The 18,018-nt window shown below is 47.1% G+C and overlaps 2 protein-coding genes across 3 annotated transcripts in view; both read right to left on the bottom strand.

The window, feature by feature from the left end:
• LOC103361889 (CD82 antigen-like) overlaps positions 1 to 410 on the bottom strand; it is a 29,320-nt gene extending 28,910 nt beyond the window's left edge. Inside the window, exon 1 of the mRNA XM_008288101.1 lies at positions 303 to 410. The gene's annotated coding sequence lies outside the window, so the exon portion shown is untranslated. The remainder of the gene's footprint in view (positions 1 to 302) is intronic.
• A 3,410-nt stretch (positions 411 to 3,820) lies between these two features.
• On the bottom strand, positions 3,821 to 17,611 carry kmt5b (lysine methyltransferase 5B). 2 transcript variants are annotated; one of them, XM_008288099.1, is made up of 10 exons: positions 17,353 to 17,611; positions 11,959 to 12,216; positions 11,727 to 11,874; positions 11,472 to 11,637; positions 11,269 to 11,378; positions 10,668 to 10,834; positions 10,547 to 10,566; positions 10,325 to 10,461; positions 9,449 to 9,648; positions 3,821 to 9,188 (listed from the first exon to the last, which is right to left on the bottom strand). In XM_008288099.1, exons 2-10 carry the CDS (start codon positions 12,125 to 12,127, stop codon positions 7,702 to 7,704), a joined length of 2,604 nt encoding a protein of 867 aa, XP_008286321.1. In that variant the 5' UTR covers positions 12,128 to 12,216; positions 17,353 to 17,611; the 3' UTR covers positions 3,821 to 7,701. The 2 variants fall into 2 exon arrangements, with proteins under 2 accessions (XP_008286321.1, XP_008286322.1); XM_008288100.1 differs by lacking the exon at positions 17,353 to 17,611 and adding an exon at positions 15,669 to 15,806.
• Between the last annotated feature and the right edge of the window lie 407 nt (positions 17,612 to 18,018).

Raw genomic sequence — 18,018 nt, 5'->3', positions numbered from 1 at the left:
CCAGCCTCGTTCAGCAGCTCTTTGGGTTTTTTCTTCCTGCAGCAGTGAACGTGTCTGAACAACTTCAGACACAAACACGGTCCAGCAGCTTCTGATCGGAACCGAACCGCAGGAATGTGAGCGTTCAGCCGAACTGCTGATCAACCTGGACCCGATCACCGTCTGATCACTGATCAATCTGGACCCGATCACCGTCCGATCACTGATCAATCCGGACCCGATCCCCTCTCGCGCCTCGTGTTCTCCAGCAGCTCGCGCAGCGGCGGTCTGCGGTGAGAACGTGCGTTTTTGCGGCTACTCACGTGTTTCTGCGCTCAGACTGCGGAGAAGAGGGTCCTCGGTGCGGCTCCGGTGCGGCGGCTGCTCTGACTGACGGACCTCCTGCTTGGTTCGACGACAAAGCGGCAGCAGACCGGAGGAGGCGGGCGGACGGACGGCGGGGAATCCTCCGGTCCACCGTGTGGCGGAGGAGGGAACTAACGGCTCTAACCGTTAACCCCTCAGCCCCTGCTGACACACACTGTTACTGCTGTTGTTGTTGTTATTAATAACAACAATAATAACAATAATAACTTCTGTCACTATAAGATAAACACAACAAACATCACAACAAACTACAACTGAATTGATATAAAATAAATTATCTGCAACATCTTAACAAAGGTCATGTTTAAGCTCAACATTATGTTTAACTCCATATTTTTTTCTCTCACTTTAACTTTACACATAATTTAATTTTTATTTGTTTTATAAACGCCCACTAATTGTGTCTCAGTAGATGATAACTTTATTATCACTGACGTTTAAATGACTGAAATAAAAGTAGCGTAACATCAGCAGGAATGCTAAATCTACATTAGCAGTCACACTAGCTAGTTAGCCTTTTAGACAGAGAGCTTTTATTTCCGTCTGGTTAGGTTTTGCATAATGTGTTTACAGATGGAAAGATTTTAACTTCATTATTACTGATATTCAAATTGCTAATGTAAAATTAACGGGACAACAATTGCCTACACTAGTGAAGAATTCATGCTAGTTAGCTAATGTCACAGTACGCTAACCTGGCATAACGTTATTAGCCTACATAAAGTTAGCAAGTTAGCCTTCGCGACAGATCTTTTTTTTTTTTATTTACTCCTGGTTAGCCGTTAAATTAACATATTTGCCAAAACTAGCAATGAATTGATGCTAGTTAATGCAGCATAGATGCAGTAGGTTAGCATAAAGTCAGCTAGCTAGCTTTGGAGACACATAAAGCATTTTTACTGCTGCTTAACTACTTTGGTCTCTATTGGATGACGGTGAACCTACTTGGTATAAATAATACAATCACATTTGCAGAAATGATTAGTTATTGATATTTTAATCACTGACAAAAAGTAAATAATGTTGTATCATCAGTGATGTTTAGCCTGCACTTGTATATTATTCAAGCTAGCTAGGCGGCTAATGATAGCGACTGGTGCAGCAAGCCAGTATAAGATAACATTATTAGCTTAGCATAAAGTCACCCAGTTAGCCGTTGATAATAATGTGTTTTTACTGTTGGTTAGATATCATGTTTTTGTATGAGGTGATCATAATTTATCAGAACTTCAACATTGGCAAGACGACAACATTCTGTATTCTTATATCAGGGATTCACATGTAAGAAAAATAAATACGTTTATTTTTATTCCAAACTAATGGACAACCCTTCATATGACCCTTAATGTTAAACCATCAAATATGTGTTTATCCTAATAATAATAATAATAAAACCACAGCGGCTTATTTGTCCTGTTAAAAAACACAATATGACATCAGTTTACCTAAAAATGCTGGTTTTCTCCCATCAGTAAACTGTTTCCAGTGACATTTAAGGATCAGCCAGTACGGCCTCAAATAACTGTTTTCTGCATCTAGAGGTCAGTAGTAGTTTGTATTTATAGACCTTTAAGTGTATTCATATATGAAATGTTAGAAAACTTTATAACAGCAGAATAAAAGTTAAGAATCAGAGTGTGAAGGTGTTGGAGTCTCTGTGCAGAACCCTACATTTGGAATTTTATCTCAAAAATTAGATTTTTCAACTTAAATTTAAAAAAATTCTTTTCAAAAAATGTGAATTTGTGCTTGATAAGAAAGTCTTTGTCTCATGACTTTGACATTTTTTTGAATCATGACTCCTGTTTGTGGGAGGACTTTTCATTTCTGTATGATTCATTAATTCAGCCTGTTGCTCACGGTGCTCACACTGGAGTCCAGCGGCTCGGTGCTGACTGACCCGTCTGGGTGGAGGCGGTGGCGGTGCTGGAGGCGGTGGGGGGGGTAGCAGCGGTGAGGTCAGGGCCAGTCTGTGGAGGACAAAGCTGCTCCTCACAGCTCAGCACATGCAGTCAGCGGGTTCAGAACATGAGCTGCGTTCAGCCTGTAAATGGTGTCATTCTGCAGCAGGACGTCATCAGCGTCCACTCGGGCCAGAACAGAGCAGCATCCATCCAACGTCAAGGCCACGCTCAGCGCTGATGCTCTGAGCAACGCTGAGCTCAGTCCCGTCAGCGTTCAGCCACCAGAGGCTGAATCGTCCCATCACACCGACCTGCAGCACGGTACCGAGACAAACCCACGGACTGGACTCACAGCTGGAACCTCATCGGATCGCTCTGACCTTCACAAGATCCTGCTTCAAGCCCATGACTGACCTTCAGTCTCATCACTCTGACCTTTCATTTGAAGATTCTAACATTTAATCGCATCATTTTTACCTTTGTGGGGGATTTACTTTATGGTTTATAAATGACTTTATGTTCACACATCTCATGATGTTCTCTCAGAACTGACTTCATGTCTCACTCACGTTATATTTTAGTTGAATAGTTTACATTTTGTATTTAATAAATCTGACCATACCTTTTTTTTAAATCTTTTATTCCATAATGTTGACGTTCCATCTCAGTACTTTATCCTTTTACTGCATAACTTACTTTATTCACACAGCTGTTGTCTCATCATTCAGACTTTTTGAACCCTGTAGTTGCATAACTTAACATAGCTTTTAAATTTCAAACTTAAATCTTATATTTTTGTGCTTCATAGATCAAATCCTTCATCACCTCGTTTCCGCTTCTACTTCAAACTGAACTTTTTTGCCACAGCTGATCACAGAACTTTGTCTTGTTTCACCTCATAGTTTTATTTTCTCTCTTTTAATGTCGTCTTTTTAACTCATCACTGGAAAGTCGGTTCACTGCACTGATGGAAACATGCAGCATGAACCACCAGACACCATGAAACCTGAAGCTGTAAAGTCCAGTTTGAACTCTGGCTCACAGCCACTAAATGTTATAAATTGCTGATTGCACGGTTTCAAATTGTGAATTAGATATTAAACTTTCCCTCTTTCCTTCATGTGTCAGCTGCTAAAAGCTTTTCCAGGCCTCTGATTGGCCGGCGTGGCTCCAGGTGTCAGGTGTCACCACCATCAGCGTCGATATGAAAAGTAGGAACTAATTATCTGCGTCCGACTTTCTGAAAGAATCACGAAAACGTAAAAATCTTCTAAAAAAACCCAAATTATGGGATTTAACTAAAAAAACTTGAAAAGGTCCGACATCAGAACTTGAAATCCGCTGCTGAAAGTAGTTCCTACGTAAATGGTCTGTAATCTGATTACTACGTCAGAAGAAGGTCTGCAGACTGTAAAGCTTAAAAACACCTCCATTAATCCTCTTTTTAAAAGTGTGCAGATGTTTTTCTGAACATGTTCTGGGTCCAAACCATCGAGGCAACAGAACCACGAAGACTTGACGCGTCAGAACTCGAAGCAAACTCAGGAAACAAGAGTCACAAAGAAACTTTATATAGTTTTCAAGTATTCAAAACTGTTAAATAAGTACAAGATGTGTTCACATGATTTACATATTGGACAATATACGCACTGCCCATTCTTAATTCTCTTTACATGTTTCCCACTAGCCACGCAACACGCTAAAATGTCCGCAAACTATTCACATTTGTTTAGATTTTTTTTTCTCTTTTGTGTTTTGAGATGGTGACGGCGGCCTACTGGACACAGAGCACACAGACGGACACTGGAGGAGTCTACGGTGTGGGCGGGACGCAGGAGGTGGTTAGCTGCTGGTGATGTGAACTAGTAACACAACAAACGGGTTAACATTCAGTTGATCCCTCGGACCGGACCGGACCGGCCCGTCACCTGCACACGGCTAAATAATATACAGAAGGACTGACGGGAAGCAGATGGCGTCGCGTTTTCACTCTGCGCTGATCAGCCGTCGGGCGACACGTGTCAGAACGCTCTTTAAGGCACCGGATGCTGTTGGAAGTCCAGACGGGTGACGGACTAGAGGAAGAACCCGAACCGACGTGATCCAGTCCTGTGATTTGTTCTGCATCAAGGTGGAAACATCTGGAGCAGTTTGGGCCCAGACGGCAGGAGCTTCAGTCCCCAAGAAACATAAAGTCAGGAGGTCAGTGAACCGGGCCAGGTTCTGTTCACAAAGAACCGAGGAGCAGCACCTCCTCAGATGACCGAGGTCTCACCGCTTTAGGGCGACCCGAACCTTTGTGCATGTTCGGACCTCCAGAACTGTCCTCGTAGAACCTCTTTCAGGAGAAAAAAGGTTCCTGCTCCAGTTCTGGTTCTGCTGAGAGAGCTTCTCACTGATTGGTTACCCCCACAGGAAGTCAGGAGGAAACTAGAGAAACTGCTTCCTCGTCAGCCTGTTCTGGTTCCGGTCGGATCAAGCAGCTTCATCACGACATGAACTGAGAGAATAACCGAACAGAACTCGAAATTATGAAATCAAAACGAAGATCAAATGAATAATGATCAGACACAAACCCTAAAGTCTGAGGAAGAAGCCGACATGAGGCCAGAACCATGAGACAGAACCTGAACGTGGAGACGACCGGACAGAACCTTAGAACTAACAGCTGAAATTATGAGAGAAGAACTGATGAAAACATCTCCAGCGTCTCCTCCTGGGACCAGCTACAGAATCTGATCTATGAAGCTTCTAAACAGCTGAAGTGAAAAAGTTCCCAAACGTTGGTTCTGTTGGACTTTTGTCGGTGGTGACGTCAGAGAGGAGGAGCTGCTGGACGATAACCGCCTGCTGCAGCTTCTCAGGTCCTCGTTCCTCCACAGAGTCGGGTCCTGTGGTCAGAACAAAGGTTCTGGTTCCCTAAAATGCAGCAGTTCCTGCCACGAGCTGCTCAGCCGGTTCACACAGACACTGAAGGAACAATTTAGATGTTTGAAAGGAAAGCGTGCTCGTACAGGACGAGTCTGGACCGCTCACGGAGCTCAGAAACTCTTCACCTGATGTCTTCTGGGTTTCACTGATCAAACCGGTTCTGCTCTGCGCTGCAGTGATTTTAGGAAACATTCAGCATGTTCTAGGTCCAATAAGTCTGGTTCAGTTTCAGCTGCCGGCGTTTAAAGCAGCTCAGCACAGAAGCTAACTCGTGTTTCAGCAACACCAACACAAGGGTAGCTGCTCTGTGAGCTTCAGCGCCACCTGCAGGACCGACAGGAGGCTGAGAATAGCCGTGTCCCATAAACACAACCTCCAGTCAACCTGAAGCAAACGTTGAGACGCTGCTCCATAAACAGCTTCTGGTTCTGGTTGTTGTTCTGGATGTTCTGAACCAGAGGAGGAACCGGTCTGAGCCTCTCAGAGCGTCAACAGGTGACGTCTGTCCACGGTGAGCTAAACATGAAACAACACAAGGTTCAGCTGGAGGAGGGAAGCAAGACTTCGGTTTGTTCGCTAACCGCTAAAAAACCTTAAACAAACTAAAGGTGTCCGTCCACCTCTGAACTAATCATCGAACGATTCCTTCACAGCCGCTGGTTTGAAACTGAGACGGAGGCTGATGGACGCTTCCAGGAAACAGGAAGCGCATCAAGACTTTCACAAAAAGGTAGCATTTAAAAAATAAAAGGCCAAATTTAACAGGTTGCTGTTTTATGAACTTTTTAATGTGATAAATTAAAAATGCAGGTAAAAGTCTGTCATGGGAACACGGCTAGTGTCAGCGCAGGACGCGATGGAGCAAACGGGTGGTCCGGTTTAGGAGCTACACCTCCGATATGAAGAACAGGAGACATGAGAAAGTGCATGTGTGGCGCTGAAGGCCTGGACCTCCCGACGCTCTGCAGAACCCATCACTTCTAGATCTGCTCAAGGAGGTTCGTCCTCAGAGCTCCGACACCTGAAGCGTTTGTTCCGGTCGTTCCTTTAACCCGTCACCCGTCTGTTTGTGTGCTCCTGTAAAGAAAACAAGTGAAGCCGGCTACACACACGACTGTATTGTGAAGTTAATGCTGCCACCATCCCCCCGTCGCCAGGAGGAACACATGTGAGGAAACCAAAGTAGCACCACAGAGAGAGAGTACATGATTCTAGCTAGGACAGTTCAGACGGGGAAGCCTCTCCTCAGACTCTAGTGTCAACGGCGTCACTTCCACGACTCTGATTACTAAAGGTGACGGTGGAGATGATGATCTGAGGACAGCAGCCAGTCGTTCTGTACATGACTCGTGCAGCCTGGCGTGGCCTCGGTGACCCGACCACCACGTGTGCCATGTTCCCACCACAGACCAGAGCTGATTACAAAACCTCGTGTGCTTTTATTTCTGGTGAGAATGCAGCTTAATCAACGTATTTACATCAGAACGACGCTCCACGTGCACCACGCCCGTTTGGGCTGCAGCGTCCAGACCGACCGAAGCTCCAGAACCTCGCTGGGTGTCAAACGACGAGAAACGTTCTGATTCTGGCTTTTCTTTGTCAGATATCTCATTAAAACGCGACACTGGGGAGTCCGATTAACTTGACAGAGTTCTAACAGGACCGGAGCCTGTTCTTCTGGTGGAACCCGATGGAGACGGTCCGGTCGGTATTTACTGGGAGTCAAACTAACGGGTTCAGATCATGTAGAAGTAGCTGCTCTGCTCCCAGTCTGGTCTCTCATATGAGCTTCATACGCTGATTAGGATTAACTGATTAAAGCTGCGATGAATTGATCGGTTCTGTTTCGGTCCGTCTGGATTTCTTTGGTTCGCTGCGGCCCGACTCTTCTGCCCCACGCGGTGGATAAAATGTCTGGACGAATATAAAAATACTTCATGATCGCTCAGGTTTGACACGATGATTGAACTCTGCAGACCAACGGATTAATGCTGAGACAACAGGAGGAGGAGCGCCGTGCTGATGGGAACATGGCACCGGACCGGCTGATGTTAGAACACTCGGACCGACCTGCTCGCCACAAGAACTTACAAACTATGAGACAAAAATCAAAGGACCAATAAAAACCTGCCTATGAGACAGAGGGGATAGTCACCATACTGTACACTTTCTACAATATCCATGTCCATTATGAATATAACAAGTGCATTCACTGAAAGGAATAGTTCAACGTAAAACAAAGGCTCCGTTCTCACTCTGCAGACGGACCAGAGTCCTGCCATGGCGGTGGTGAGTAAACGTCGCATTAATAGAACTAAAATGACGCGTGTTGTTGACTGAAGTGAGGAACAGAGCTTTGTTTTAGGTTAACAGCACCCTCTAGCAACGTTCATTCAGAGTCTTAATTCAGCAATTTTCTTGTGTTTAAATTACTGTACTTCTTTTACATCAACACAACAGTTGATTAGCGGGTCGTGTTATTTACAGGAAGGTCCACAGCTTATGCATTGAGCCTCAGAGACTGATCCTCTCTCCTCCTGGAGGAGATATCGATGTCTATGGAGTCTTTGCCCACGATCAGTCGCAGACGCTTCGCCGGAGGAAGTGGAATGAAATCGTCTTCGAACTCGTTGTCGAAGTAGTCGTCGTCATCCTCGCCTTCCTCGTCGTCCTCGTCGGACGAAGGCTCCGCCAGGACCTTTTGGGTCCGATGTCCCCCATTCCGGGCCTCCAGACTCTGGCCCATGTCCCCGTTGTAGGACATCTGGTCCTTAGTGTGGGCTATTCTCCGAGCATCGTCCTCCCGCTTCAGCTGGATCTTCAGCTTGGTGGCGTTGCCGTGGACGACGGGGGCGAAGCCGTTGTTCAGCTTGGCGATGTAGGAGCTGCCTTTGTCCTTGTCGTGGTCTTTGCTGAACTTGATGCTGATCTTGCTGGAGGAGGCCGAGTTGACGGCGGCGGAGGCGAGGTTGGAGGAGCCGATGGCGTCCCCGGGGTCGTTGGTCTTGCTGCTGCTGCTGTCTCTCCGCCGGCGGAGCGTCAGTTTGGGGATCCCCGTGTTGTTCTCCAGGATCAGCTGAGCGTCGTATCTCGTGATGCGGCGCTTCTTCTTGCCCTTGTCTTGCGACCGGCAGCTGCTCTTGCCCTTGTCCCTGCGGAGGGACTTGCTGCCGTTGGAGACGCCGTTGTAGTCCCTGTGCCGGTCGGCGAAGCTCAGCAGCACGTTCCCACAGTCTGAGAAGCCGGCGGCGTGGCTGCCGGCGCCCGGCATGTACGGCTCACCGTACGAGTCCTCGCATTTAATCGTCCGCTCGGCCCGGAGCCGCGTCGGCCGTTTCCGCCTCGTGCGGGAGCCTCTCCGGGCGTAGCCGGCGTCTAAGGCCGGCTGCTCCAGCGCCACCCCGTGGTGGAGGTACTCCTCCATGTCGGCCGGCTCCGTCTTGATGACCACTCCTCCGGGCACCGGGCTCAGGCCGTCCATGGCGCTGGGCTCCAGCTTAACGCCAGCCGCCGTTTCCTGGGCTTTTACAAGCGTCCGTGTGGACCTGCGAGTCCTGTACGTCGAGCACTGGCTGCCCTCGCTGCTCTGCACAGCTGCCGTGTTGCCGTTCTCCTTGGCGGCGTGGCGAGTGATGCAGCCCCGCTGGCCCGGCGCCGGCTGGACCAGATCCTGACCACCGTCCTTCTCCTTCTTGACGGTGACGCCTTTACACAGCGACACCTTCGAGTCCCTGAGACCCAGCTGGCAAGTCTCTCCTTTGGCCGACGCCTTGGGCTCCGCCGCCCGCCTGCGACTCCGCAACTGGACTTTACTTAGTGAAGGCTTGGATTGGGATTTTAGTCTCTTTGGTACCCTGTTATTGTTTACACGACCTTGTTTGGAACATGAGGTAGAAAGGGCTCTGGACAAAGTCTGTCTGGTTTGAGTCCTGTTTTTATACTTCAGGCCAGATGAGGATGAAGATGATGATGTTCTTTTTCTGGCAGCTGGAGGGGAAACAGAAAGCACTGAAGATTATCAGGGTTTCAGAGAAGCAGCAGCACAGAAAACAAGAGTCCCTCAGCATCAATAATACAGAACACTGAGGATGACTCAGGGCAGGAACAAGACACAGCAGAACCCCAACATGAACCCAGTCATTGTTCATCCCGTCAGTAACAAATCTGGACCTCACTGATGTCATTAATCAACACAGGTTAAGACGTGAAGCAGCACGAGGACACGTTAAAGCTCCGGTGACTCTTACATTGATGTGTTTTTGGCATTTCCTGAGAGTCTACGTCGGTGTGGGAGCCCACAGAGTGACTGTCGGAGCTCCGGTTTCCTTCTCCGAGCTTCTTCAGCCTGTTCAGACGCTTGTCCGTCTCCCGCAACCCGTACTTGCTGTTGATCACCGGCACTTCCACTGGCAGCCCAGCTTTGGATTTGAAAGCACCAGTTCCCCGTCTGCAGAGCAAAAACATCAATAAATAAAAACGTCTACTTCTAATGGAGTTTAGTAATGAACCATATCAAGTTTAACAACATTTCTCATTGAAACAATCTCAAAACAAAAAACCTTTGCAGGAGATTCTGTAAAAAAAATAAAAATAAAAATTCTGAACTCGTCAATACAATGAAGAAGTCACGACAGACTGAGCTGAGATCAACAGTCAGAGAGCTTCAGGTGAGCTGCAGCCAGAGTTTCCTCAGAGAGACCGAGAGGAGAACCCATCCTACTGGATCAATGAATGGATGCAGCACGGATCAGAACCAGAGACCAGAGGAGCCAGCTGGTGGAGATACATTCATCTGATGGAGGAACATCTTTCTACATCTGATGGAGGAACATCTTTCTACTGATGGAGGAACATCTTTCTACATCTGATGGAGGAACATCTTTCTACATCTGATGGAGGAACATCTTTCTACTGCTGATGGTGGAACATCTTCCTACATCGGATGGTGGAACATCTTTCTACTGCTGACGACATCTACCTGGCGTCGCTAACATCTGTGTTGATTCCAGGTTTTAGACATTTTTGTAAAAGAACTAATCAAAGGAAAGCTGACGTTCTTCCCCATCTGCACCTCCTCTGACACCTTCTACAGGGGTTCATGTCGCATCCGTCGCTGTACGAACCTTTCACACGTATAGCATTCACAAAACTCATTGTTCTCCCCGAAGAATCCGTCTCCGTAGTAACACGAGATCTCCTCTCCGGGTTCGATGTCCCTCAAAACCTTCACACAGGCCGTGTCCCGTCCCGTCGACACAAACTGAAGACACACATCATTAAAGAGTTAATGGGCAGAGACTCTACAACCAGAACCGACCGACACCGAAACCTTCACGCAGCCTCACCTTGCAGTTTGGCCGACAATCTGCAAAAGACAAACAAAAGGACAAAACAAAGGCCGTTAGCATCTGAGAGCAACGTGTTCAGTGGTTGCAGTTGGAGGTGAGCACTGACGAAGAGCAGCACCGTGATTGATGAATGCAGCAGGTCCGAGCCACAGCTGTGCACAGTTCTTGCGGGTCGAGTACATGACGCTGAAGTCGTTCTCTCCGTGTCGCAGCAGCAGGTTCTCCTCGCTCTCCGACAGCTCGGCGATGCACCCGACCAGGTACTCGATCTTATCGTTCCTTTTCCTGTAACCGAACGAAGCCGACAGGTGAGTTTCAGCTAACGTTTTTTAACGTCGTGTTCTCTGGCTGCAGCTTCAACAACGTGACGATCTGCTGGTCTCAATCACTGGAGAAGCTCAAGACTCCTCTGGATGTGGAAAGTTATTGCACATTTCTTTACACTCTACTTACTGAAGCTGCAGAGAGTCTTCTGTGAGTAGAACATTGTAAAACTGCAGAGATTCTTGTTTTTTAAATGTGCAAAATATTCATATTGCACAAGTTCTTTCATGAGTGGAAATTGTGATGCTGCACAGATGTGATCATAGTTGCACAAGTTCTTCACTAAAACTACTTCTTGTATATGTAGAAGAAATCAATACTGCAGAGAGATTTCAAATGTACAAACTCTTCCTGATGCACAGGTTTGAATGTGCTGAACTCGTCGATCTCCTCACCATTCCTTCGTCGCCACAATTTTAGCTCCGTTCTGCTCGGATGAGTAGCGGTTACAAGGAAGGATCTCGAAGCCGCTGTCGGTGGCGAACATCCGCAGATAAACAAACACCTGAACAGAGCAGAAGGTCAGTCACCGGATCAGACGCTCAGGTGTCACAGCGGTACCAGAGAAACAGCGTTAAGGAAACAATGAGGTGTTTACATGCTGCTTGAAGAGCTTCTCCTGAGCCTTCGTCTTGTGCAGAAACAGGTTTCGGGACCAGTCTCCTGTCGTCAACGACCTGAACGCTTTCTCCAAGTTGTCGTGTTTCTTGAAGCGCTCGATGATCTCCTTCAGCTCCTCCTGTCTTCCCTTGATCGGTCGAAATCTGTCGAGACACATTTGAGAAACGAAACGTGAAAATCAGAAACGACACGCAGCGTGAAGCGGAAACATCCGTGTGGCCGCCGCGCCGACCTGGTGTTCATCTTGTGAGTCTGAAAGCCCAGATATGGATCGAGGATGAGGCTCGTGGTCAGATCATCGTTCTCGCAGAGCTCCTTGGCAGTCATTCCTGAGGACGGCACATAGCGCCGCTCCGCCTCCAGACTGGCTGCACTAAACCCTGTAAGACACACACAGACGGCGGTTAGAGGACGAAGCTGCTGCAGAGCCCAGAGACCCGTCGGCGCCGACCCGCTCCACTCACTGCGGCTACATCTTCGGTTTCTGGGGTGACTCTTGTTGTGTCGCAGCGACGCTCGCTGTGGATGCTGAGAGCGAGTCTGGTTCTGGCTCACCGGCTGCTCGCTGGTCAACTTGTTTCCGTGTCGTCTGCCATTTAATACCATGTTCTTGGATTCGCCCAGCCACTTCATGCCCACAAGCCCCCTGGTCCAGTTGCATTTAGTCTCCGAGATGAAGAAACGCTCTCGAGTGGGGAAGACGGGGATCCAGAGTTTGAAACCTGCAGGAGCACAAACGATAAACAAGTGAGACTCTCAGAGCTGCAACAGCTGATTGATGAACGTTAATCAATGAGCTCTCAGATTAATCCACTCTTTAGTTTGACTGATGTTTTCATAACAACAGTTCAGCTTCTTAAATGTGAATGTTTTCTAGTTTCTACGACAGTGAACTGGAGATCTTTGGGTCAGAGACAAAACAAGACGTTTGAAGAAACACTGATAGAGACCAAACAGCTGATCAATTCATCCAGAAAACAATCATCAATGAACATAACGGTCAGTTGGTGTGATGTGTTTGTAGACAAACATGTGACTTTAGCAGGAAGTCAAAAGAAACTAACATTAAGTCGATATATATTCTTTTATTTACCTTTTTAGTGCTCAAACCGACGGCTACGTTCACCGCTGACTTCCTGCTTTCTTTCCTCTTTTATAACAGTAAACTGACATTTGTCATCTTTAGGAAACACTAACCAACTTTTTTTTTTTTTTTGAACATTTTCTGACCAATTGACTAATATTTTAATTTAGTTTGAAGTGAATAAATGACACATGAATTATGAAAACAATAATTAGCAGCAGCTCCATCACGAACACTAAATTAATCTGCAGCTGTTTTGACACAATCGTTTTTATGCAAACATCACATATTTGCTGCTGTTGCTTCACAAGTGAGATGATTTGCTGGTTTTACTTTGTCGTGCATGAAGGTAAACTGGCTTCTAACCAGACACAGGATCTTCTGGCATTTTATACACTGAAGAATTATTGATAATTAGGTTTCCTGCAGGTCTGGAATCACACATGGACCTTCTGAACATGAACAGGAGGTCACTCTGCAGCTCTTCCTCATTCACGCTTAAATACTGCACATTATTCTAAGAAAATTAATCTAAAGCTCTTGTGATTTCAAGACACGAAGTCAAATAAGATAGTTTATTAAACGTCTGAGCTTCAGACCGATGAGCAGACGGATCAATACGTTTGAACACTGAGCTGTCGGAGGATTAGTGGGTGTTATTCACTGGTTATTGAAATGTATGACACTAAATGAACAACCAGCCAGAGTTCACTGAGTTTGAGCTAAAGCCTGAACAACACACCCAGAATATCTGCTCACACCAGCTTCTCCAAACCGAACAACGGCAGCCACACAAAGCTGGTTATCAGCCGGTTCAGGCCCAAACATCAGCAACAGCTTCATCAGTATCTCTGTCATGTGTATCATGTATAATAAGAACAAATATAAAAACATCCTTCAAACTAATAAGAAGTCTCACTGCAGCTCTCACAGAATCAACAAGTGGCTCCACAAAGACCTTCAGCAAAACAAAACTGCTTTTAAATTACTTTCAGTTCACAGGAAACACTAAAAGAAATCCAGAAAGCCCTGAGCTCCCTCCTCTGAGAACCTCTTCCATCTGCTCATCAGGAACAGAAACGAATAAACCTGTTCTGGTATCTCGAACATAACCTGCAGGTCAGGTGTGCAGCATCAGTTACCATGGCGATGATCCCCGTTAAGAAGCCGTCCTGAAAACACACAGTTTGACCTCAAGTTACCTCCCAGCTCCACAGCCCAGACCTCTGGAGTCAGGTCACATCGAACACTCGATAAATGAGGCAGCAGCTTTGCCCTCTGAACAACCAGACCGACAAGACGGCGCCATTTATCAGCCAGAAGCCTTCAGACCAGAAACAGTCGTTGAGCTGCTCACAATATGTCCCATCTGGAAGAACGCCACGTTTGATCAACATCACTACAATCAGTGAAAAATCAACCGCATACACGAATCAGATTATAGAAAAAAACAAACGTGATGGCATCAATGGCTCAACAGTCAGAGAGCTTCAGGTGAGCTGCAGCCAGTGTTTCCTCAGAGAGACTGAGAGGAGAACCCAGCCTACTGGATCAATGAATAGATGCAGCACGGATCAGAACCAGAGAAGAGAGGAGCCACTTGGTGGAGATACTTTCATCTGATGGTGGAACATCTTTCTACATCTGATGAGCAGAGCAGAGGGTAAACAGCTGGAGACATGGAGATAGTTCAACATCTGCAGGACGAGGAGACGACTTTAGCTCCAGGGTTTACATTTTTGTAAATTAATGTATTGTTTTCTTTTTTTTCAGCATTCTGTGTCAAACTGCACAGAAGAAACAACAAAAAACGAGACACAAAACATCAAACAGGAAGCAACAAGCGACCACAAAGAGACATAACACGACCACAACACGACACAAAACAACAGAACGGACGCTAAACTATTTCTCAGAGTTTGTAGATGCTGTAAACAGTTCAATATGTACAGTACGTGGAACCTTCTAATTCTTATAGTTCCTGGAAATCACTTTTATTCTACGTCTCGTTCAACAAATTCCCCAAAATAAAACATCTGCTCCAACCAGACTGTGTAAACAAGTATAGACCCTGCACAACCACAGAGACACCAGCCACTGAGCTACAACCACGAGGTCCTGAGGACACATTCAGGGACTTTCAGCTGAACTGCAGGCAGTGTTTCCACAGAGCAGAGAGGAGACACGACTGTAAACTAATTAATAGTTCAGTGTTTATAGCATGTGGAGCTCCATGTGTTCCAGTGGTGCTAACATCTGTGGACACGTCACACATGTTGATTCCAGGTTTTTACATGTTTGTACAATAATATGATTTTTTCTCCCTTTTTAAATGATCTGTGTCGCTCTAACGGTGTCTCCTCTTTCATGTTGTTCTGTGTCCAAGCAGCTCCAGGACTTGATATCTCGCAGTGAGGAAAAACGAGCCAGACACAAAGAAAAAAGCGTCCAGAAGCAGCTGCTGGGTTCAGAGGGTGAAGCCAGGTGAGAGCCCAGGTGTGACAGGTGTTCAGGGCTGCAGGTCTCAGGTTCACAGCACAGCAGCGTTAGTTTTAACTGATCCTGCAGCGCCGCTCAGTGGTAACCTCAAATACTGCACCGGCTTACTGTCAAGTGCAACATAAACGTCTTTGGTACCTTCATCCATCCACACCGATACCGTGCAGCTCCGTGCATTAAAGCAGCACACAACCCACCGCCACAGTGATCCGCTTTGACGCGCCGTGGCTCCGTGTCTGTGTCCCGCAGAGCCTCGGCAGCATTAGCGTGGACCACAACCTGCACGTTTAGCCCAGCAGCTAGCTACAATAAAAACACGGCAGCACGGAGGGATCGGCCGTGGAAACCCGGAAGGCCACACCGACATCCGAGGCCGACACAGCTCCCAACACAGCCCGTATTGTTTGCTAACAGCCGCCGTCCCTCCACCCGTCACCCCCGGTGCTAGCATCGAGCTACCCGCGGAGGGCGACGCCGGGGCGGCCAGCCTGCAGCACGCAGCGGCCGCCAGCACCGAGCACACGACCCCCAGAAACACAACAGCTGAACACAAAGACCCACACCGGGAGTCACCGGGAGGGGGGCATTTACCGACTCCATCACAGCCGTTAACTCCACATCACGAGCGGCGTCGACGGTCTCCTTTTAGCATCCGGGCCGCTAACAGCCAGCACATGAAAGCTAACGCCGTCCATTTAAACGTGTTTGCTGCCGTGGAGGCTCCGGATCTCTGCGGATTTAAAGCTGCTCTTCCCACTAGTTGTTGTTAGCTGCCGTCAAACTTCACTCCAGCGAGCTGCTAACTTAGCACGACGCCGAAGTTCGCTTGTGGCCGGAGGCTTCCGAGGCTGCAGTTAAGGGGAAAGTTAAGGGAGACTTAACCTCCAGCACTGAGGGGCTGATTCTCCTCAGTTTGTTTTAGCCACATGTTAATGGTGTAAAACCATGTTAGGCATTTTAGCTAAAGCCCCAATGCTGTTGGAAATCCACTTTCACAATCGCAAGATCTTTATATATGTGTTAGAATGCAAAAAAAAAGTTTGATTTTGTTCCCCATGTAGACAACATCACAGCTCCAGACCTAAACCATGACATCCTGATGGTGCCAGACCCCACAGAGGCTCTGTTTCTCATGTAAATCACATCAGACCCAGTCCACGTCAAAAAGCACCTCGTATAACTTGGTCAAACCTGGACCAGATCATCCTACCAGCCTCTTCGACTCGATCCAGTCCAGATCTGACCCAACCAAGGTCTTCAAAACAGTCAATGAAGCTGTCTCTTTAGCGCATTGCTTGGAACCATATAAAGATTAAACAGATCAGAAAGTGTGTTTTCAAAACACTTTAATCTCTGTAAAGCAACCTAATCCTGATTGAACAAGTTTATATACGCCTACTTTAGGTCTGGACCTGGTCTAGGTGTTCAGGAAGGTGCAAAACTCTCCCTGTAGAGTACTGCCCCACATGGAATACCGGTTTAGCAGATCCAAACCTGCCTGAAAGCCTCCAAGACCATCTAGTCCTGACTTGACCTGTTAAAGTGAGACGCTTTTAGACCTGCTCTGACTTGGATAAGATGAAATGTAGATATCTCACATCTTTTGCATTTTAATCCATGCAATAAAGGTTTCAAAAATGTGAGAAAGAGTTCCAGTCAGTTGTGCAGTTTTATCTACATTTTTAACGCAGTTTTGCATCTTTAAAATGTGGAAATAAAGTTAAGTCTCCCTTAACGTCTCCCTTAACTGTCGAATCGGAAGCTACGAATCAGAAGCTAACTTCAGCATCGTTATCTTAGCTTCCCCGTCAGCAAGCACAGTCAATAAAATACAGTTATCACGTCTCCCACCAGCGACATAACGTTGACTTGACAACAGTAAAATGTTCGATGTTGACGGTGAACGATGAGCTGCACACATGTCCCGTCAACGGAGCCACCTACCAGCAAACCACTGGAGCACAGCAGCAGCGGCTAACGCAGCTAGCATCAACTGCGTTAGCTCAGGTTGTTTGATGTGGGAGCCATTAGCAGCCCGACGGAGGAAATGTGTCGTTTGTAGAAGAATTAAAAGTTAGTTTGTGTGTGTTGTGTCCTCCCAGACACGCTGTGCTGCCGCTACCGGAGCAGGTGAGCCCGGAGCGGCCCGGTGCAGGTGATGTTATTTATCCTGACGGCTAACAGTTAAATAGCAGCTCAGAGCGTTTCACGCGTTCAAAGCGTTAAATGTCCGCGACTCGCCGACACACACACCGCAGCCAGAGTCGACACTCACCGGCTTATTCAGTCACACAGAACCGCGGTTCTTCTCATGGATCCAGATCTGACTCCCTGAAAACGAAAATATCACAGCAAACACATTTTTTTAGAAATTAACATTAAAATTCAAGATGGCGGCCTAGCACCGGGGAGAGAGAGAGAAAGGCGCAGCACCGCCGTCCGACACAAAGTAGATCCTCCAAATACGCCACCGATCCGGTCCACCGGGGCCGAACCAGGGGCAGCACCTCCGGGTTCCGAGAGGAACGAAGAAAAACAACACAGTCGGTGACTTTTTGTGTCTGTTTCCTCAAAGAATGTCGAAAATCGTTCTGTTGGTTTGTGGCAGTAATTGTCGGATGTACACAAAAGTAGTGCTGCATAAACAAACCTCTTTACGCTTCCTAAAGATCCAGCGGTGGAGAACCCCGGTTCTACTGCCGTTCTAAGGAGAACCCCGGTTCTACTGGAGAACCAAGGTGTTGTTAGAGAAACCCTGTTCTACTGCTGTTCTAAGGAGAACCCCTGTTCTACTGGAGAACCAAGGTTTTATTGGAGAACCCTGGTTCCACTGCTGTTCTAAGGAGAACCGCAGTTCTACCCTAACCCTGCTCTGTAGAGACCCACAGCTGCAGAACCAAACTAGAAGATTTTAACTTTGGTCACAACCCCGGTTCTGCCT

This window comes from Stegastes partitus, unplaced genomic scaffold, assembly GCF_000690725.1.
Source record: "Stegastes partitus isolate 25-593 unplaced genomic scaffold, Stegastes_partitus-1.0.2 Scaffold540, whole genome shotgun sequence".
Taxonomy (NCBI): Eukaryota; Metazoa; Chordata; class Actinopteri; family Pomacentridae; genus Stegastes; species Stegastes partitus.
This window is presented reverse-complemented; position numbering and strand designations above follow the sequence as displayed.